The sequence below is a fragment of the Protomyctophum bolini genome, assembly GCF_963924005.1.
Source record: "Protomyctophum bolini genome assembly, chromosome: 11".
Classification (NCBI taxonomy): domain Eukaryota; kingdom Metazoa; phylum Chordata; class Actinopteri; order Myctophiformes; family Myctophidae; genus Protomyctophum; species Protomyctophum bolini.
In genome coordinates this window covers 22,422,403-22,445,900 of record NC_137872.1, presented here as the reverse complement: position 1 = coordinate 22,445,900, position 23,498 = coordinate 22,422,403, and the positions used below count along the sequence as shown (strand labels likewise).

At 43.0% G+C, this 23,498-nt stretch overlaps 2 protein-coding genes across 5 annotated transcripts in view; both read left to right on the top strand.

Moving 5' to 3' along the window:
- The window catches only part of dock6 (dedicator of cytokinesis 6), a 54,069-nt gene extending 50,250 nt beyond the window's left edge, over nt 1-3,819 (top strand). For both annotated transcript variants that reach the window (XM_080776777.1, XM_080776776.1), the window contains exons 46-49: nt 266-409; nt 563-669; nt 765-938; nt 2,332-3,819. In XM_080776777.1, the coding sequence (XP_080632903.1) occupies nt 266-409; nt 563-669; nt 765-938; nt 2,332-2,374 (468 nt within the window). In that variant the 3' untranslated portion in view covers nt 2,375-3,819. The remainder of the gene's footprint in view (nt 1-265; nt 410-562; nt 670-764; nt 939-2,331) is intronic.
- A 1,859-nt stretch (nt 3,820-5,678) lies between these two features.
- kank2 (KN motif and ankyrin repeat domains 2) overlaps nt 5,679-23,498 on the top strand; it is a 31,928-nt gene continuing 14,108 nt past the window's right edge. For all 3 annotated transcript variants that reach the window (XM_080775362.1, XM_080775363.1, XM_080775361.1), the window contains exons 1-2: nt 5,679-5,814; nt 16,679-16,769. The gene's annotated coding sequence lies outside the window, so the exon portion shown is untranslated. The remainder of the gene's footprint in view (nt 5,815-16,678; nt 16,770-23,498) is intronic.

Below are 23,498 nucleotides of genomic sequence, written 5' to 3'. Positions count from 1 at the left end.
CAAACAAGATGTCTAATAATAGCGTGGCCTCCCTGTCCAAACTTTAAGTTACTATGTGTGTGCAGTTTATGAATTTAGCTTCACAAACGACACGGCAGTGTTCAGTGGCAAACACTGCATGGTACATGCTCGATGCTTGTGTGCATGGCCTAGTGACGGTTTTATGCTCATTTGGCCAAATGTAAATGCAGATCTTTATAAATAAATCACATATAAGCACAAAACCAGACTTTTAAGTGACTCGTTTGTTGATTTGATTGTCCAGATCATTCTGGTTCCCATGGAAGTGGCCATTGAGGATATGCAGAAGAAGACTCAGGAGTTGGCCTTTGCCACCACCCAGGAGCCTTCCGACTCCAAGATGCTGCAGATGGTGCTGCAGGGTTCTGTGGGCACGACAGTCAACCAGGTGCTTGTATTTCTATTTAGAGAGCTGGAGCAACTGGTCATTTTACAGCATGTACAGTAATAACACCATGAAAGGGTTTATATTTGTTAGTGAGATGTAAGGAACTAGCAGACATTCCTCTGCAGATATGTAACCCACTCCTCTCCCTCACAGGGCCCCCTGGAGGTGGCGCAGGTCTTCCTCTCCGACATTCCTGATGACCCCAAGCTGTTCCGCCATCACAACAAGCTGCGCCTCTGCTTTAAGGACTTCACGAAGAGGTGATGACACACGGCTGAAGCCCCAGACACCACAGAAGAACCAATCAAAACAAAAGCCTTGACTCCCTGTGTCTCACTCTGCTCTTGTCATGCAGGTGTGAGGACGCCCTGAGGAAGAACAAAACCCTGATTGGTCCAGATCAGAAGGACTACCACAGGGAAATGGAGAGGAACTACAATAAGCTGAAAGAAGCCCTGGGTCCCCTCATCAACCGCAAGATTCCCCAGCTGTACAGGTCCCTGCCGGCTCCCGCTGCACAAATACAACGGTAACTCGAGACGCCGCCCACGCAGACCGGTACACAAAATGACCTCACACTCCTCCACAGAGGAACGCTGCTTTACAAAATGTGAAGCACAACAATAGCAACATGACACCTAACCATATTGTACCCCAAGGTTCCAGACTCGTGTTTCATACGTGACTTGTAGTAACAGGACCCACAATAATGGCCTGCTACATGATAGATTAAATGGATGCTAAATGGCCTAACACATGTTGAACATTAATTATATAGGAGGTGCCTGGTGCAATTGTTGGAACCTGATTTGCTATATAGAAACTAACAGTATATCATTTGTGTTTTTCACTGCTTTTGGCAGCAGCATGTAACTAATGGTTGGAGAACTGTCAGGTTTATAATACAAAGCAGAACATAGACAAACTGCATGAGCCAGAACAACATTATGATAGCAACGCTGGGTTCAACTAATTCCTTTCATTCTGCAGCTTGATGACAGACACAGCTGATGACCAGCTATCAACTGGAATAATGTTTAATTAATTCAATAGTGGTGCTGCACATTTAATCAAAAAATCACACCCGTGTGAAGTGAGTGGTGTAACTCCGCGTGGGGGTCCCCGGGGGTGGGGCGGAAGTTCCAGACAGGAATGCACCCAGGGTGTTGGCCCGATTCCAGCGAGCCGCACCGCGTCCGAAACGGTTGAGAAATTACAGAGTTACCGTATGGGGTCCCTCTACTGTACCCTCAACTGTACTGTACTCTTACTGTACTGTACTGGCACACCCAAAATCACCATACAGTTAAAATGTGTGTGTTTGTGTGTGTGTTAGGTTCCGCACAGGTGGTGAAAAACAACCATGCTGTTTTCGTGCTCAGACACACCCAGCCACCCACCCACACAGTGGTTGCACCACTCAAAAAGATTGCGATCCAGATTCGATCTCATTTCTAAATTTGAGCAAGAATCGTGCAGCACTAGTTAATTCATTTTAGTTACTCTTATGTGTTTTGCTACAAGAGAGAGACTTTAGGAGAGGTTTAAGTCAAGCACTTAACGTCTGTTTAAAGCCACAGTAGTTGGCTCCAGGTGCCGCATTTTGAATGTAGTTCAGTGACTACAGACTAAAGACAATAAATATCGTGTGAGAATCAATTATTGTGGAGGAAAATCAAGATTCACATTTGAGCAAGAATCGTGCAGGTGCATCACCTCCAGCTGGCCTGATGAGGCACCATTCACACTTATATATTGCTCATTTTATCACTTGTTCAGTAGTTATGAGTGAGTCTTCTTTGTCATTTGAACCACGTCTAAAACATTTTTTTGAAGTGACCAAAATGTCACACAACAATGCAAAATGGAGCAACCGAACTGAACATGTCAAGATTCAACTTTGCCTTGCTGTCTTCTCATAGGAATTCCTACAGCCGCTCTAGTCTTCGCAAAGTGGACTGCTGAAGTGCAGAGGCCCGGCAAAAAGAAGAAACTACAGTACAAGCTTAAGAAAATTTGTCTCATTATATCCTTTTAGCGCCCCAGCCCACACCAACTGTCATGAGCACAAGGGCAAAGACTGCATCCTCCCCCCAACCGCACCTGCCGGCTACCACCCAGATCGCCACTCATTAGTTCTCCCCCCTTCACCACTCCCTCATTTGTATCTCACTCCTATAGGAAAAAGAAAAACCCTCATCTGTTTATACTGGACGTTTATCTGCACTGTAAACATAGTCATTTGGTGTACGGTTCTGTCTCCTGGGAATCTGAGTTCCTGCCTTCAAGGGTAGTCCGGCCACGAAGCACCCATGGCATGGAATGACGTGGTGATTTTAGATTTTTATAGAACGCCCGCCTGCCCGGCATCCAGGCACTCTCTGAGCAACTTCTGTAATTGCGCGTTTGTTTTGGATGCCTTGTGAGCAGTGTGAGCAGTGTGTCTGCTCGACTGCAGAGGATCGCGGTGTATTTGCCTGTGTATATGTCATGTTTGCTGTTGAAAGGGCTGTTACCAGCACTGTGAAATGAGTGAGGTCCCGGCACTCATAGAGTCTTGTGTCCTTTCTGAAAGTTCAGTTCAGTTATTCTTGTTTTACTTCATTGTGTTACGGGACCAAGCAGTAGTAAACTGACATACAAAACAAACTAAATCTTCCCAGGGAGCTTCTCTGGTATCAACATACCAAATAACTGACATTCCTCCGTCATCAAGTTCTCACATTCATCCGCCCATCTCTCATTATACGAATTCATTATAGAGCAGAGATAAGGATCATACTTTCCACACTTGAGAGCCTCAGTCCAAATTCTGCAGAGGCAATACTGTAGGAGTTAAAGACGTAAAGGTTTATTAGCATGGGAAGAAATGGGCAAGACAATGTTTTTAAATTGGATTTATGTTTTGTTTTTAAAACACTGTGAAATTCTACTAGAATGCACTGACCAAAACCGTCACAATAGAGATGTTCGCCTTGGAAGCACTGCCCCTGACAAGCTGTCATGCAGTCCAAGAATGTTTTTAACTAGGACCTTCAGTGTAACGGTAGTCTGATTTATAAATGGAGTACCTTAATGGAATACCTTAATGTTCCTGTTAAGAATGTCCTGTTGTGGTTATAGTTGAACAGGTGTCAAAGCATGTGTCCTATATCTTATCTTCCACTGGCTACAGAATAATTATAATCCATGTAGCTGATTTCTAAACTACTGTATTGGAACTACTGTAGCTATTGTATTGCACTATTGTATCCAAACTCCAGCACCTGCCACTGTACTACTATTATGATCTCTGCTTTTGTAAGTTGGTCAAAATGTTCTTTTGTTTTTTTACCAATCAGAGCTGCGTACTTGTTATTTATTCATGTCAAACTTTTTTACTGCTTCTATTAAAGTTTTCTTCTTTCTCATTTGGGGCCACTGTTATTTGTGTTTATGTATAGATTTGAATGAAACAGCAGCCTACTACTGATGAATTACACAACATCCTTCTAAATGTGTCAGTTATGACAACATTAGCCTCGATACCCAGGCTTTCATTTCGTCTGCGCGAAAAATGAAAGCCTGGATTTACGCATGGGCTGCACTGGTCTAAAAGTGGGAGTGAACCCTTCCGCGTAGGTGTCGCTCCAAATTACGTGACGTCAGGGCTCTGAGCGGTGTGCACATCTCAAAATAACACCGTGAGGAAATCATTACCAGTGGAACTTCAAACGAGGCTATGCGAGGAAAATGAGGAGAATGGCTGAATAACCCACCACACCGTCTAAGATAAAAAACCAACGGGGGGGGGGGGGGGGGGGGAGACCGGGGCTGACGGACAGATCGGTGAACCAATCAGGGTGCGCGTTTTTCTGAGCCGTGGCCCTCCCACCTAGGCCAGAAATGTCTAGCATTAGCTCAGGCTATGACAACATTGATCTTCATTCACATGTAGCTTATTTACAGCTTAACCTCCATCCAGATCTAAAGATCGCAAATTAAGTCATATTATTCATATTGCCCTACCGTAACTGGGTATAGTATACTATAGGAATAGGCCTAAATATTTTTTGCCGTTTAGCTGTTTTTTTCTTCCTGAGCATATGGATAGGGCATATGTTTCTATGCAAGTTAACACTAAATCAATGCAAACCCCATGTCTCAGAATCTATCTGCGTATGCAGTTCCTCAATGCAGTGTCCATCCAGTTAATTGTAATATGGCCATATGACATCATGTTATGAAATCATATCCGTAAATGTCTCCTGAAAATAATGAATGGAATTGAGGGTTTTTTCCCCATATTCTCAGCCATTTTGAAAATGTGACATGTTTTACGATGTCACATGATTAGATATAATAAAACTATTACACGCAAATAAAACTAATTGAAGCTTATGCCTACCAAATGGGTTATTAGGATTTTATAGTCTAATGCGAATCAAGACCCAAAAATGAGTTAACCAGACTGACCACAGAGGCACAGACCACAAACCTACCAGTTTGAAGAGGACTTAGGCAAACGGAAACATTAATAGCCAGTTCACGACTAGAGAAAAAATATATCCTCATGCATTATGCATATCACATCCCAATTTAGATGATTAAGATTATTGAAATGTGCAAATCATATGATTTGCAAATATAAAATCGATAAAATACTATAGACTATATAGTCATAGGCCCTAGACTATAGTATAGTCTATAGTATTTTATCAATTTTATATTTGCAAAACTAATAATATTAGCACAGTTGGGTTACACTTTTAGTTTAAATCAATTATCTAGGCTAAATTAATGAAATGTGGTTCCATCAGATACAACACTGTCAAGTGGCATTTCTTCCTCAGCCTAGTGGGAATAGGCATGCACATGGATATGCACAGCTTAGGATATCCGTGCATATCCACGGCTTGGGATACACTGTCTTCCTTCTCAGAATGCATTTCTTTCATGTGGATTCCAAGGGATTCGATTTCCCAAAAGTTGCCCTAGACTCTAGGGCTAGGCCTGTCTGTAATTCTGCAAACTGTTAATAAATATTTAAATCAATCAAACAAATAAACAATCAATAGTATTACTCTTGATCCAAGACTATGATGCAATACGTTTGGACCATAGGGGTTAGAATAGATGTATTTCAGTATTTGGATATAACTTCATCATCGCACGGTGTCGCTTGGCTTGTCGAAAGGAACCGGGTATAAACGAGGCTTGGGTTCGACTACAGTGTGTCCACTACATAACCTCGCCTGATTTTCACTGTGTTTTCTACGTAGCGGTGGACTGTGCCTTTAAGAGCAGATGGAGGGAGGTCTTTGTGAGCATCTTGGCTGCAGTGTTTTTGTCTCCCTGTCAGAGAGAGAGAGAGAGAGCCCCTGGGCCAAAGCGTCTGTCTGAAAGGATTTCCATGCAGAGGACAGGTAAGGACAACATGCATTATAGCTACTCATATAGCAATGTTGGTTGTTTACGAGGCTTTTAGATGTGTTAACATGTATTTAATTAAACAGATTGTTATGCGGTCTTGGATTGGACGGACTTTTTCTTTTGTGAAGCGTGGTACAGCCCTTTCCTCCCTCTCTCTCTCTCCGGGGTAACGGTCTGTTTTGGGTTTATCCTTAAAAAACACCCCGCTTTGAATCATATTTTTCAACGTGGTGAGAGCATTCCAGAACGCTCTGGTGACATGCTTACGGGTTGGTCATTTAAACGAATATTTGTGTAATATTTTAGACTGTCCCCTAGCTATCTGTCTGTGGCTGTGCGCGTCAGTCCAGTCAGTGTGCATCATTGATAATCTCGTGCGCCGAGGAGCGCACACAATGCATGCTGTGTGGTGCGTGCTGCTATAGCAATATCAGATTCACCATCATTCTAATGTGCAGTACTGTACACGTTTTCCTCCATTGAACGAGCGTAGCTGGTGGAAAATATTATTATTATTATTATTATTATTATTATTATTAAAAGTTTCATGTTTATTAGACAATGATGCATTTGTCATGATTTGTGTAGCCTACTATATCCTATACGTTATGTAGCCTATTGTTTTATTTATGCCCAACATCATTTGTCCAATGTGTGATACGTTAATGTAAAGACTCCCCCATCCATCCATAGCTGCTTTAGACTCTGGGGAGCGGGTGTGATCATGCATTGTGAGAGTTTTCATTACTTCCAGATGTGCATCAGTTTTTCTCTGCCGCTTTTTGCCCTCAAACGTGCTTAGTTGTTAAGATGGTCACCACGAATCGATGATTTAGCCCACGATGACAGCCCTTTGTGGGGATGTTGCGCAATTGAGAAAAGTTGTTCTCAAAGTTACATTTTGGAGACAGACAGAATTAACTTGACACTGCATGGGTTTGAGGCGCAGCTGTTTGTCTAATCTGATCTATACTACAATACAATAATACTTGGCTCGCCTAGTAGTTTATTTGACCTAAATTAACAGCACCATTAGCAGTACAGCCTCTATGGCTTCGCATGATGTCTGTCCCATTGTCATATTGCTGCCCGGGGCTGGTGGTAATAGTCTCCATCTTTAGATTTGTGCTCAGTTGGAGTTTACCTTCATTAAGTTTTCTGCAGCCACACTGACTGGAGGGATGGAATGTGTCTGCCTTGTCTCACGGTGGACTCGGTTACAGCGTTCTGGACCGATGAGGGGCTCTGCGGAGGAATTCAACAGCTAGGAATGTAAAGGTTATAAACTCCATTTGCACGGTGGGCCACACGCCGGGCAATTTAGATGGTTCAGCGAAACTAATGAAATTATGTCGCTGAACCCGCTGCTCCATATGTGTCAAGGGTCATTAGGGATAGGAGGACTCTTTCAGCATGGCACACTTGTCCCTTGATAGCAAATTTGTTGTGACATTTTAGGCCAGGGGTGCCCACCCTTTTTTGACTTGAGAGCTAACCTCGCCCTTGAGAGCTCTTTTCAAAATGACCAGCTCAACAAGATCATCTGACCAAAATAATTATTATTCCTTTGCTGGAAATACAGTAGTTGCATACTGTAAGACACTTCAACTAACATTTGTGTGCAACACTCACATGAGAAAATGTATTGCATTGTGGGTTTGAACTGACAGGCTCTTTTTATGTCAATCAATCAAGTCACCTTAATTCAGGTGATAAATTATATATATTTTGGCCTGTCTTAGGCTATATATCCCATTCCCAATGGTTCTCAGTCAGACCTTTTCAGCATAACACGATTTGTGTTGTTGAAAAGATTCACAAATATTCCACATTTTTCTAACTTTTTCAAGATTACAAAATAAATAAATAGATACAGTAGGCCAGGGCCCGGCTATAGCGCTCTGGACTCTGGGCACCTAGGCATAGATAGGCCTGGACCCGGCTAGCGCTCTGGACTCTGGGCACCTAGGCATAGATAGGCCTGGGCCCGGCTAGCGCTCTGGACTCTGGGCACCTAGGCATAGATAGGCCTGGACCCGGCTAGCGCTCTGGACTCTGGGCACCTAGGCATAGATAGGCCTGGACCCGGCTAGCGCTCTGGACTCTGGGCACCTAGGCATAGATAGGCCTGGACCCGGCTAGCGCTCTGGACTCTGGGCACCTAGGCATAGATAGGCCTGGGCCCGGCTAGCGCTCTGGACTCTGGGCACCTAGGCTGGTAATCCATTTTTCTCCCTGTTTCCTGTCAACCTACTGTTTATCTATCAATAAAGGCAAAAAGCCCCAAAGATATCTTCAGAAAAACAAAAACAAAACAAAAACATCTACACTATAATGATCAATGTATGCATTGTGTTTTGTGAGCTTGTAGATCAGCTAATTTCAAAAATCCAATAGGGTTAAAATGGTTAAACTGATTTTGTTGCTCACATTTTGCTCAAGGACTTGGGGGTCCCTGGACCACACTTTGAGAACCACTTGGCTATCCTGCACTATACTGCTAATTTAAGCCTGATTGATAGGCTACTTTGTTGCATGAAGACATTGGCAATACATTGCATCACCAGGCGTTGTGAGCTTGTAGATCTGGTATTTTTGTTTAGCTTAACGGCTTAGAACAACATTTGGAGAGACCTTTAATATTTGTTATTATAGCCTGCTATCTCTCTATTACCATAACACTACCCCCAGAGGCCCAGACAGTGAAGTTGTCGGTTTAATTGCTATTTCATAATGATTTGTTTCTCTTAAATCTCTGGATTCTTGTTCCAACGTTGTTCCAGGATGAGTGTTGCGATGGATAAGGCCAGCCTTACACCGCCTACCCTTCCAATTAGACACGCACAAACAAAAACAATATAATAATAATAATAATAATAATGTATTTTATTTGTATTGCATGTTTCATTCACACGGAATCTCAGAGTGTTACATAGTAAAAAAACATTAAATCAATCACAAAAAGTAAAAAAGATCATAAGGATATTGTTGACTATATGCTTGGAAGTAACACCTTGTCAGGTTGTCAGTCTATAGCTATGGTTTTACTTATGATTTAACACCTTGTCAGGTTGTCAGTCTATAGCTACAGTATGGTTTTACTTATGAAGTAACACCTTGTCAGGTTGTCAGTCTATAGCTATGGTTTTACTTATGAAGTAACACCTTGTCAGGTTGTCAGTCTATAGCTATGGTTTTACTTATGATGTAACACCTTGTCAGGTTGTCAGTCTATAGCTATGGTTTTACTTATGAAGTGACACCTTGTCAGGTTGTCATGAGTCTATAGCTATGGTTTTACTTATGATTTAACACCTTGTCAGGTTGTCAGTCTATAGCTATGGTTTTACTTATGAAGTGACACCTTGTCAGGTTGTCAGTCTATAGCTATGGTTTTACTTATGAAGTGACACCTTGTCAGGTTGTCAGTCTATAGCTATGGTTTTACTTATGATTTAACACCTTGTCAGGTTGTCAGTCTATAGCTATGGTTTTACTTATGATGTAACACCTTGTCAGGTTGTCAGTCTATAGCTATGGTTTTACTTATGATGTAACACCTTGTCAGGTTGTCAGTCTATAGCTATACAGTATGGTTTTACTTATGAAGTAACACCTTGTCAGGTTGTCAGTCTATAGCTATGGTTTTACTTATGATGTAACACCTTGTCAGGTTGTCAGTCTATAGCTATGGTTTTACTTATGAAGTGACACCTTGTCAGGTTGTCAGTCTATAGCTATGGTTTTACTTATGAAGTGACACCTTGTCAGGTTGTCAGTCTATAGCTATGGTTTTACTTATGAAGTGACACCTTGTCAGGTTGTCAGTCTATAGCTATGGTTTTACTTATGAAGTGACACCTTGTCAGATTGTCAGTCTATAGCTATGGGTTTACTTATGATTTAACACCTTGTCAGGTTGTCAGTCTATAGCTATGGTTTTACTTATGAAGTAACACCTTGTCAGGTTGTCAGTCTATAGCTATGGTTTTACTTATGATTTAACACCTTGTCAGGTTGTCAGTCTAAAGCTATGGTTTTACTTATGACAAAATATAGATCTACATACTAATGAATCGTCTGTTTACACCAGAAGGTTTAGAAGAACAGTTTACTAAGTGAAGTTAAACAGTCAGTTGTAGGCTGCAGCGCCCACCAGGAGATTTTGGTCAGGATTTAAGGGTTAATACCCTTACTTATTTAAATTGAGCGGGGAAACCAAACCATGTCATGTTTGCAGCGGGCATATGGTCTGATCAGGAATTTAAAGTACTTTGAGCAAAGAAATCATTATCTGCTTGACTAATCTGGTTTAATCTCCTTTAATCCGCTAATCACCTGAAAAAAAGAAGATGGACAGTTCCATTCAGCACTGCAGTGCACACCCAGCCAGTAGAATGTAGGCCTACTGCTTTTGTAGTCTGTGTTCACAGAGGCCTTCAGATTAACCCATTAAACCTGCATGGGAAAACACCTGTGTAACCACTTTAACCATTATTTTATACTTTATTTTATTATTTATATACTTTTATACTATATATATATTTATATATCTGCTATTCAAAAACAGCAGATATACAAGCTCATATCGCGAATATACAGTATATTTTTTAAGTAAATGTTTTGTCCTTTAGTTTCCCTGGAAGGCTGTAACTAAATATTTTGAGATAGGGGGGTGTCCGCAGCCAAATAAATATGATTACGGGAGTCCTTGACATAAAAATGTTTGGGCACCACTGATATAGCAACGTAGTTTTTTTTCTTTTTGTAGAAAACTGTTAGGATTTAGAAGACTTTTGTAGAATCGCCCTCGGGTCCTAAATGGGTTAAACCATGCAGGAAGCCATTGATGAGTTCCCTGAGAGGAAACCACTTTACTACATCAGCACCGTCTGTGAGATTACTTCCTCCACCCTGCTGTGCTGTCCCCTGGTGACACAGCAGCACACACGCTGACCTGAGCTTTGAACCCCAACACTGCTCTGACCAGCTCTCCGACACACAAACACTGCCATCTGGACTGTGTCTGCCTCCTCCCCAGACCCCAGAACCCAGAACCCCTGGCCTGCACTTCCTCAGATCTTTACAGCACTCTGTGACGCTCGTTTCTTGCCTAATCCCCGTCTCCACACAGCCGCTGTACGGGAATTCTCCTCCTGTAGCTCCTTTTTATGTTTTTTCTTCTCCGGCGTCTTTGTTTGCGCGCCACTCCTCTCCTGTCCCTCGGCCCCACCCTTTTGCTCAGGCAGTTTCCTGTCGGAGGTCAGCACAATGACCAATAGCAACTGGCTTGGTGTTTATTCTGCTCCTGTTCCAGTAGAAATGTGAGCAGGCAGACCCCTCCCTGCTGGGCCTTAACGCCAGAACGCTCCCTCCAGCCCCACTAGTGCCGTCTGTTTCTCCATTCCACCACTCTTTAATGTGAAAAACAGTGACATCTGTGAAAGCAAGGCACACACACACACACACCCACACACACACACACACACACACACACACACACCCACAGCCCTGTAGGGGCATGTCTCCTCCACGTCTGTGCTATGATGACTTCACTGTCACCAGTTCAACCTCCGAATGAATGAGTCACAGATACGTCATCCCTGCGATCAACAGAGCTTGCTGTACTATACTGTATGAGTGATGAGAGCCTCAATAACCACTTAAAATCATTTTAAAAAACAGCTAAAATAGTGTCTCACTATTTTGAAATATTTCGCGATTTATTTGTACAGTATGTTTTTGAAGTATTTTGAAGATTTTCACCTATAAATGGCATACAATAGGGACTCCAGGCTTGAAGTGGTTCAACATGTTGCTGTTCTTGTCCTACAGTGATGTGCACCATTCAGCAGCTTGGCATGTAAAATAACCCTCCTCCTTTCTTGATGATAATGCTGTACTGTATGTCATTGCTGCCCCGACATTCAGTGGCATGTAAATATTAAATAACCCTCCTTTCTTGATGATAATGCTGTATGCCATTGCTGCCCCCACATTCAGTGCATGTGCAGCAGTTGTTCAGCAGAGAGGTTTGTACTAGTTTATTGATTAATTATTCATTCAGGACGACGACCAGTTGGCTGAATGAAGCCATCTGTGATCCAGAGTATGCATGGAGGCACGAAGACATCTGCAGACCTAGAGCTACACGCCACATTTAACACAAATCTCTGTTTCTTTTTATCTGCATAAAGAAACAGTGAACAGTGAATTTTTATTTAGCTACATATACAAACAATACGTCGCACTCAGTGATTCTCTATTGTGGGTCTATTTTTAGTTTAGTGGAATCCACCAATGATTTTAATCTCTCAAGGCGTAGCCACTTTAAATCATGGGAAATGGTCTTTTGAAACCTTATTTACTTTGCTGTAGGTCAGGAGCTATTGCAAACCCATGTGTCTAATCGCTGGGATGTTCCTTAACAAGAGCAGACGAGGTCTTGGTGTCAGTGGTGGGATTTAAAATTATTCATACTGCTGGATTCCAGATCTGCGAACAGTCATGGTGTTCTCATTCGAGAAGTTTCCATCTAAAACTCTCCACTGCATTTCTTCTCGCCTCCCCCTCCTCTTTCAGTCTCCCCTTTCTTTTTCTCACATTCCCCCTCTTTCCCCCCCACTCTCACTATAACGTACTGTACCATTCTCCTTTGCTTACCCTTTTCTTCCCCTTCGATTCATTTCGTCTTGGCCTTCTCCTTGTTACTCTTTCTCCTAGGCTAGGCGGAAGTGAGCACGTTGTTTCTGGGTCCCCGGGGAGTAGATGGATGGAGCTGCCTTTCCTGTAACCCTTCCTCCATCAAACCTCAGACTGTCACAACTGACCGGTTCCCTTTTACCTTATCTGTTTTCTGATGAGAGCCACGTGTCACAGAAGATAAATATTGTATATGTGCAATAAGTGGCACATTGAGTGCATTTTAGTGGGTTGGCATAGCCACTGTAACATTTGGGCACTTTTACACTCTCAAATGTAAATTGATACTTAAGGATTTTGCAGTGTATGGATGGGAAAATATTGTTAAACTTAGGGTCAACCCGAGGTTGATCAACATCAGTTCCAAGTTGGAGGAGATGGTTCAATTAGGAAGAGTTATGCCAGGCTCTACAGTACAGCTGTGTTTGTTGAGCCTGAGTCTTGTGACCAGGAGGATTCAGATATGTTGTGGTGGTGTGTATGGTTGTCTGTGTGTGTTCATCTGTGCTGTGTAGGAGAGATAGAGTTCATGCTATGTTATCTCCCATGAAGTATTTGTCTGTTACACAAGCATTTGCCTTCAACACAAGCACGTCGGTACAGCTACATATACTCTATTGTTCATCCAGACTACGACTTGAACAATCTTGCCATGGATAGTCAATTTTCTATGGACCGGTAATGAGGATGCATTCATAATGCAGGCCTTGTTCAGTATCTTACGTAATGAAGAGGCTGATCAGTCCGTGTGGGAGCCTCCGGGACCACGAGAACTAGACGTTGGTCACTTAACACATTTGTGCCTGCTTGTATTTCCAATTTCTGACAGTGCGTGGATGCACAACCAGGCCTCAGTAACCATTATGTTTGTTTTGAGGCTTATTTTCTTCAGTAGTTGACTCTCTCGTTCTCTCTCTCTCCCCGATGCCCCTCCCAGCTTTATATTAGAACCAGCTGTGGAACTGGGGTCTGAATGAATGGCTCTTTGTGATTTTGACTGTCGTTCCAGTGTAAGGGTCTGTTTCTCTCTCTCCCACCCTTGATCCCATTGGCATGACCACATTCTGAAACAATGGACCGGGCCGCATTGACACTTGTTTCGACGTTATGCAAAGGTCATGCTGTCGTCAGAGTATTTGGCTACAGAACCCCTCCGACAAAATGTCGGCCACACCATCATCATCATACAGTACCATACCCTGCAAGCCGAGTCAAGGTATGAGAGTCAGGGACCATAATTATTATCACACAGCTAATCTGCTGGACATGATGATTGGTTCCAGCACATGGCTTCATGCATGGAAGACAGTATAGTCTCTCTAGTCGTGCACATTTTAGACTATGGTCCATCATACAACATGTCTCACTGAAAGTAACAGATCTACAGGCTCACACGCCTGTGAGCTTGTAGATTTGCATTTTCTGCACACGACGACAAAGTGTAAATCGGACGAGGAAGTTTAAATCCAGCTTTAGATTTGGTCCATGTCTTTAAAGGTGTGCAATGTGCAGAGCAGACCAGGGGTATTCCCATAAGGGGCGTGCTGTGCATGATGCCACCACTTTTAGGAGGCTGAGACTGTGAGTCACGGAGGCAACAAAACAGAAAACATTGCTCAATGTCGTCATGGCAGGGAGGTTCCAGCCTTGGATTGATTATTCACACAGTGGGTTGTTCTGGTGGATTGAGCGATTTAGGGTGGTATAAAGCCGTAGTTCCCAAAACGGTGTGCCAAGGGCAGGCACATTGGTGTGCCCTGGCCCCTGAGTCCAGGGTGTGCCTTATAGGATTTAGTGACGACCACACATTATTATTATTGCAATATACAGACAGTATACAAGTACATTTTGTTAGAGTAATAAGAGTTCCTACTTCCTATCCTGCATGGATATGAATACAGGAGTGCCTTGAGATTTTGACTTGCCCTTTTGGTGTGGCTTGGCCTCAAAAACGTTAGAAAAGCACTGGTATTGAGTGAGGGAATGGAGGAAAGCTTCTGTGTGTGGATCTGGATTCATCTTGGCTGGTTTACTGTGTCACATTGTTTTGATTGTGTTGATTCAACCCAGAAAGTGTCAAATGAAGTGCAAAATTATCATTATTTTTCTGAGTAGGGAAGTTATTATGATTGTCATCTATTCTAATGCAGTGGTTCTCAAGTTCCTTCTCAGGCTGTGCCCCTCCCAAAATAATCATACTTGAAGTGGGGACACCCCCCTCCCTCCACACACACACACACACACACACACACACACACACACACACACACACACACACACACACACACACACACACACACTGATAAGCACTTGGAATGAAGGAGTTGAGGTATAACATTTTCGGTTCCACAGATAAGTATTGCAAAAATAGCCGATCTACAAGCTCAACAGTCAACACTTCGAAACAACAGTTCGAAACCTTTGCTTATTTCTTGTATTATTTGACAATTTGGTAGTTGTTTGATTACATTTGATGCAGTAATGGTCACAAAATTCCTTAAATTGTCACTTCACTGTCATCCCCCCCCAAAAAACAAACAAACTAAAATAAAATACAAATAAATAAAACTCATGTGGGGCCCACAGGTTGAGAACCACTGATATAATGGGGGTATTATATTAGTCGTGTCTCAGTCAGTCAAATAAAAACATGGCATCATTCAGACACTCTGGAATGTTTTCCTGGATTTGCAACCTGTATTTGTTGTAGTAGCCTTTGGTAGTACACAGTAGGCTTTGTGCAACCTCTCATAAGTCAGACTTCAAGGTGTTTTTATCCTCCTGATGACAGGCCTACAGGCCTTTTAATGGAGTCTTAAGCCACTTGTATACACCGATCCTGCAATAGTGGTGTAAAGAAGAGCTGTCGTTAATGCCAGCTTTGCTTTTTACACAAACACACCAAACAAAGCCTCCCCCGTGTGAGCTTTAACCTGATGAGTAACACAGACATTCATTGATGGACTGCTTTACAGGACAATTGTTAATACTTCCAAGAAAGACCGTCTGGAAAAGTGTGCGTGAGTGAGTGGCACAAACCATTGGATCAATCACCTCCAAATGTCTTGTGCACACGGCCAGTAGGCCAAGGAAGTAAATATTTCCCCCCATATACTTAGAGTGTGTGAATAGTATTATTCACATTTTCTGAATTTGTAATCTCTATTCCACACCGGTGGACCAGACTGATGTCATCAGCATTACGTCAGAAATCCACAGGAAAGTCACGCGGTTGTTAGTTCCCGCCCGTCTTCTTACTTTAATAATAATAATGATAATAATGAATTTTATTTATGAAGCGCTTTACATTCTTACAAATCTCAAAGTGCTACAAGGCTAAAAGCATGGCAAAAAAAATACAATAAAAGAAGCGTAAGCAACATCATAATCAGTAAAACATGTTCTCTCATGCTCTCAGGTATAATATAGTGGGTACTGTATTTATGAGCATTGTATGTCTGTCCTGTTTTTTGTTGTGTATTGTTTTGTTACTGGCAGAGCTGTGTCACTTATTTTGCCTCTTGTCTTGGCCAGTTCACACTTGTAAAAGAGACTTCAGTCTCAATGTGGTTTTTACTGGTTAAATAAAGGTTAAAAAAAGGTGCGTAGGGAGAGAGTTCCACAGACATGGGGCTGTGTGGCAGAAGGCCCGGTCGCCCATGGTGCGATCGAGGTTGGTGTGGGGGACGGGGAGAAGATGGGTGTTGGAGGAGCGGAGGCTTCGAGTGGCGGGTTTACTTTTACGACTTTAAAGTTATCATCATTGTGTTTACTCTTACGGGTCCATCCATTTCTACACTCAGAGTTAAATGAACCTTTTACTGTGTCAGTGATTCCAAACCTGTGGCCCGGGGCCCAGAGGTTGGCTGTAAGGATATTGCAAGTGGTCAAGACTCAAAACACTATGATTTTAATGATCACATGACATTGACAGGAAACAACAAATAGTTCCATTGATCCAAGCCAGAACACAATCGATTGATTGATCGTTGATATAAACATGCTCTGAAAATGCAAACGGGCCATCCGAACCGTCAGATGGGTTCACTTCACCCTGATCCACACAGGTTTGGGAACCACTGGTGTAGAACTCTCACAACCAAAACAATATCGGAAAATATGTCCTGATCCCTGTTTTATTGTGGTTTCCCCCAGGTGCGGGCCGTAGAAGACAGAGAGGAGAGAAGTGAAGCCAGAGCGAGGAGACTGGGGCGGACACATCCTATCCCTGCAGCTTGGGCAGCTGGTAAGAAGCGGAAAATAAATCCCCCTTTTCCTAATTCATAAACCATTCCCAAACTTGTTCAGAATAGCGATTGCCAAAAGCGGAGACTTTGGTAATGGAGTGGAAAGAATCAGACGATTTTTGTTGGGAAGTGCAAAGAGTGGCATATCTTTAACACCGCAATCCTCAGGTTTTAATCTCCCTGTCACAGGCAATGAAAACGGGTTGATTTGTGTGAACCGGGACGACTTTAAATTAAGATCGCAGACGTCTCGACACATTAAAGACATAACTCCTGTTCCGTGCCCGTAATTTACAGCCATTATTTTTAGATCTCTGCTGCTTAACAGTTCAGGAGGCTTATACTGTGCAATGCCGAAGCTTGCTTTCACATGATGAATCAGCTCGTCAATTTCGCAGCCGTTGGAACTTGAGAGGATCAAAGAACCCACTATGTAGTGACATCCAAAAGGGACATGGCGGAGACATATAATTTGCGCTGGATGACCTGTACCCACCCCTAGGGGTTTGTTAATCTTAATGGTGCGGGGGTTGTGGGGGAGAGGGGAGGTGGCCAGGCCATGTTAACTTCCGTCAGTATGGAATGTAGAAGTGGGAGGGTGGAGGGTGGGGGTGAATATGGGGCTGAGTGTGGGACAAGGCATTTCTCCTGGAGGAGTCTGAGGGAGGCGAGGCGCGGGCTGAAGAATGGGAGACTGGAGTTGGGGAGGGAGGGGGGGTTACACTGGTTTCAGTTCCCCGTCATTTCAAAGGAACACTGTTTGAGTGCCTTGAGAGAGGGAGGAAAGTCATCCATAGGCGCACACACATACACAGATTGCAACTGACTATGAATCAAACATAACTCCAACCCCTAACCTCAGATGTCTAATCCTATCCCGAACCTCAACCCAAATCTTCCCCTAATTGTAAGTCTGTAAATCCAAATGTTTTTTATAACCACAAAACAAGCATTTCTCTTGTGAGGAGTGATGAGGACCAGGAAAGGTCCCCTCCTCACAATGTAGATTTCTCACTAGACTTGTGGGGACATCTGGCCCCAAGTACTCTCTCTCTCTCTCTCTCTCTCTCTCTCTCTCTCTCTCTCTCACTCACTCACTCACACGCACACACACATGCACATGCACATGCACATGCACACACACCTCAAAGTAGAACACCCGATGAGGCGCAGGCAGATGCAGAAGAGAACGGTCGGAGTCACAGAGAGACTATAAAGAGGTGTGAGATATTGAAAGCAGAGCCTGGTGTCAGAGCCACAGATCTGGACGTACAGTACTGCACGTAACAAAACAATGAAACCTTTTACGGTGTCAGAGCCACAGATCTGGACTACAGTACCGTATTGTGCCGAATATTAGACGACTCTGATTATAAGACGATCCCCATTTTTCAAGACTCATTTGTGGAAAAAGAACATTGAATGTCAAAATGGTCTAGTCCCCGATTATTATACAACCCCGTTTTTTCTAGGATATTTCCATTGGGAAAAATAGTCTTATATTCAGCACAATAGAGTACTGCACGAGTGCACATAACAAGACAATGAAACGTTTACGGGAAGCGGCAAAGACAGAGGGAAGGAGAGGAAGTGGATGATGGCCGTCATTTCTCAGGGATGGGATGTTTGGGTCATTTTCGTGTAGCTGAACCACAGACTAATTATATCTCATGAACTGTCCTCCACCCTCTTGTACCACACACACGCTCGCACGCACACACACACGCATGCACGCACACACACACGCACGCACGCACACACACGCACACACACACGCACACACACACACACACACACACACTCACGCACACACAATGGGGTAAAAGTAACTACGGTAACTATAAGTACATTTACTCAAGTACTGTACTTAGAGTAGGCTAGTTCCAATTTTCAATACTTTTACTTCTACTCCACTATGTCTCAGAGGAAACTATTGTACTTAGTGTACTTTTACACTCATTTTAAAACTTCAGTTACTAGTTACTTTGCAGGTATTAATTATTATATTATAAAACTTACATTAACCACTTTAGCCCTATATTGCACCTAATAGACTATCAACATGCAGTAGATGTGTGTAGATCTGCTATTTTCTAACATTTTTGTACTTATTAGTATATTTTGATGCCCATACTATATATATATATACTATACACAGGCCTTTTACTACTCTTATATTGTGGTGTTGCTACAGTACTTTTACTTAAATCAAATATCTGAGTACTTCTTCCACCACTACACACACCCACACACACACACACACACACACACTCTCTCACACACACACACACACACACACACACACACACACACACACACACACACATCCACACATGCCCTCAGCCGCTCCCCTCTCCAGTCTGTCATTCTCTCACTTTCTCACACATGTAGTGACGCCCTTTCCCACAACACGCTACATATCTGCCACTCATATCATCCCACAACACGCCACATGCACTGTATCTGCCACTCTCACATCCCCTGACAAGAGTATTTATACACCGATAAAACCAACACTGATGAACGGTCCACTGTAAATCATTCCGTGTGTAATGGTGTTCTAAATATTTTATTTATGAGAATACAATTACAAATAAATGGAATGGACACATTTGTCATTTCCAGAGGTCATTTCCATGCTGGGTTGTGAGGTGAACATTATTTGTCAACTAACCCTTTGTCACGGACATAGAAATGAGCAATAATATTACCAGACAGAAACGCATAAGGAGCTAGCCCTAGTATACTACTGTATAGTACAGTGGTCAAGGGACCTTCGTTGGTTCGTTGAAGGTGGTCTGTAACTCTGAGAGTCAGTGAGTGTACCAATGGAACCAAACGGACCTGGGTCCATTTGGTTCCTTTGTTACACTCTTATGGTGGTGAAAAGTCTTTACTAGTGGAGTGCTAATAAATAATGTGCCATAGTGTCACTCATAGTAAATCAGTGTCATACATATTCTAAGAAACCCTGGAGGCTGACATTCAGTACTTGTGTCTTATCGTCAATATATGAACATTATAATGTTATGTAAGAGAAATATCTAACCTTTGCCATGAACAAGGTCAAGTCATTGCCACGGAGGCTATGCGGGTGACATCATCATCGTACCCGTAAGTTATGCAGGAACGCCTACCGAGTGGCAAACATCTACTTCCTGGCCTTGACAGACAGCCCATACATCCAAACAGAGATGTCCTATCTGATTAAACTCACTTTGCAACTCCATTTGACACTCACTTTATGCATGCACATACATCTATTGATGACCACATTTCCTCCACATAAAGCAGTGCAGTCGCTTCATAGTAGCAGTACATTTATTTATTTAATTTGTTTGACAATTATTTGGAGGATAAGCCCCTCATCTCGTTTTCGAGGCCGTCCTCAATTTAACAGAGTGACGTAACGTTCTCCAGCTGTATAGGCACATAGTGTTTAAGTGTGCACTACGTGTGTGGCGGGCGGTGTTGCTGAGAGAGGCTCGATGAAGGGGCAGTGATAGAGAGAATTACACCGGGACATTAAAAGGACTTCAGAAATACCAAGTCGGTTCAGTCAGTGTTTCCAAGTGCCCCAGTTTCCACAAACTAGCAAGCACTGATGACGGTCACAAGATGGAGAGAAGGAGAGAGACAGAAACAGAGGTAGAGAGACGCGTGAAAGAAAGGGGGGGAGAGAGAGAGCCAGGAAGAGAGAGAGAGAGAGAGAGAGGGAGAGAGAGGGGAAAGAGAGAAATAGTGGGAGAGAGAGAGAGGAGGGGGGAGAAAGGGAAAGAGATGGGGGAGGGGAGACAGAGATAGTGGGGGAGAGTGATAGAAGGGAGGGATGGATGGAGAGAATAGAAACGTAGTTCTTGCCAGTGGTATAAAAAAACTGAGCGTGAACTGAGGCGAACCAAGAATGTTCTAAAAGCGACGTGACGTGAGACAGGTCCCATATCTTTAAAGACAGTATACGTAACGATGCCCCAGCGGCCAGCGGTACATCTGCAGTTCCCACAGACCAATGACCTAGAAAGTTAATCTTTAGTGGGGAGGTACATAGATTCAAAGGCATGGCTTTGTGTTCGTGACACCTTGGCTGGCACTTCTGTACTGTATGTTGGCATCTATCTGGTATGGGCAGTAAATGTTTATACGAAATCAAAATGACCGCGACTTTCTGATATGCACAGTACAATCCTCAGGGAGTGTCCCTTTACAGGTCCATCTGGCAGTGGTGGAAAAAGTACTCACATTTAGAAATACTGTTACAAGTCCAGAATTCTAAATGTACTTACGTAATGTACTTAATAATCTTTTGAAAATAGCAGCTCACAATGCGTCACATTGTGACGCATTTTGAGCTTGTAGATCTGCTATTTTCAAATGAAGTGTTTAATGTATGTTTATTGTTTTGTAATAATAATCAATATCTACAAAATAACTGGTAACTAAAGTTTTCAAATAAATGTAGTGGAGTAAAAGTAAAAGATTTGGATCTGAGATCAAAGTTTCACACACAGTACCTAAGTTACTTTGCACCACTGCCATTTGGGTCCGTTTTCTACACTCTTGGAGTTCAGTAAACAAAGAGGATTTGACTGATCTCTCCATCATGGATTTGAAGCTCTAGAGGAACATTTTAATGGGAATCATCCAGTGAGCAGTAAGCCCTGATATATATATATATTTTAACAATATATTTATTGCATTTTTCTTTTTTTAACAGACAATACAACAAAATAATACATCAGACAATACAATACAATTAATAACAAAATGAAAAACAAACAAAAAACTAAACAAGAACATACAGTACATACATATATAAATACAGTATAATAAAATAAGGGCACTTAGAATGGTAACAACAACAGAGTCCCTAGTACAGAGTCCTGCCGGCAATAAGACCAAACAGCTGCAGAGAATACAATTAGACATTTTCAGTTTCCACCATTAAATAAGATAAATCATTAACCGTAATATAAAGCCCTGAATGATTAATACTTTTGTTGCACACTGGTGTCCCTGGCCGAAAATAGCAGATCTACAAGCTCACAAGTGATGAAAATCGGGCTTGAGTAAAGCGTTGGGGCTTGAATGTGATGCGAATCAGGCTTGAATAAAATTGAACTAGAGCTCGACGATGAAAGGGCAAGCGGAGACCATGACCTGCTGAAAACCTCCTGCACATCATCTGACATCAAAGAGAGAAGACACAAGCTAGAAAATCAGAGAGGGGAAGTACAGAGGAAGCATAGTGGAGAGATATGAGGATAGAGTGTGTGTGTACAGTGTGTGTGTGTGTGTGTGTGTGTGTGTGTGTGTGGGGGGGGGGGGGGGGTGGAGGGGGGTTAAAAAGGGGCTAGAGAGTGTCTGTAAACCCTAAATTGAGACACGGGGATAGCATGGACAAAGGATTCCTAATAAGGTTGTAACTGGCAGCCTCAAAGCGTCGGTCCTAGAATAAGCTGCCAGGAAACTTTCCCCTGCATGTAACTCTTCTCTTCTGTGAACACAGAGCAGAAACAAACGGGCGACTAGATGGCCTGTATTCAGAGAGAACTAATGTGTGGGAGAAGATGAGTGGAGGGTACAGGGCTATCTTTGACCCAAAAAACAAACATTGATACGTATATAGACTTTGTGCATAATGTTTCGTGTATAAAAGGATCTCCAGTTTAGCACTAGTCATGTCCTTCTAGTTTCCATTAGGATCACACTGTATTTGTGTTTGCCATCATTTTTGATGTTGGTGTTATGCACACGCACGCGCGCACGCACGAGCGCACGCGCGCACGCACACACACACACACACACACACACACACACACACACACACACAAAAACACAGTCAAATTGTTCAAGGCTGCTCGGTGGAGGAGGGAGGGGTTTTGGCTCTTGCCTGTGATTGGCAGAGGTACAGTAGAGGGAGTGAATCACGATACTATGTACATGCAGTGAATTGGATTTTGGGCCCTGATTAGATTATTGATTCACTGAACATGGAATGGGTTGCATCACATGAGGCGGCAGCACATGATAATGGTGCAACGCCAACAACACATCCGCTGGGAAGCTGTCCAAGCAGGGCAGAAATAAAGAATTAACTGTACCAAGGTGTACAGTAGCTCTTACAATACATTTCGTTGTTGTCGGGCTCCACTTTCTATCTTGTTTAGTGTAAATGTTGTGTCGATTAAATGCCATACTATGATCACACTACAGCGTCACACCAACACAAGATAGAAACCTGGTGCAAAGTGAAAGTTTTGATCTTGTTGATCTGCTACATGTGAGGTTTCCACTCATCAGAGGGTTTTCCACGTAAATGTTGGTCTTCTGCTTTGCTTTGCTTTTGCTTCCTCTGCTTCCAGAGGTATGGGAACACTGCAGCCCAGTGGTTCTGGGAACACTGCAGCCCAGTGGTTCTGGGAACACTGCAGCCCAGTGGTTCTGGGAACACTGCAGCCCAGTGGTTCTGGGAACACTGCAGCCCAGTGGTTCTGGGAACACTGCAGCCCAGTGGTTCTGGGAACACTGCAGCCCAGTGGTTCTGGGAACACTGCAGCCCAGTGGTTCTGCAGCCCAGTGGTTCTGGGAACACTGCAGCCCAGTGGTTCTGGGAACACTGCAGCCCACTGGTTCTGGGAACACTGCAGCCCAGTGGTTCTGGGAACACTGCAGCCCACTGGTTCTGGGAACACTGCAGCCCACTGGTTCTGGGAACACTGCAGCCCAAT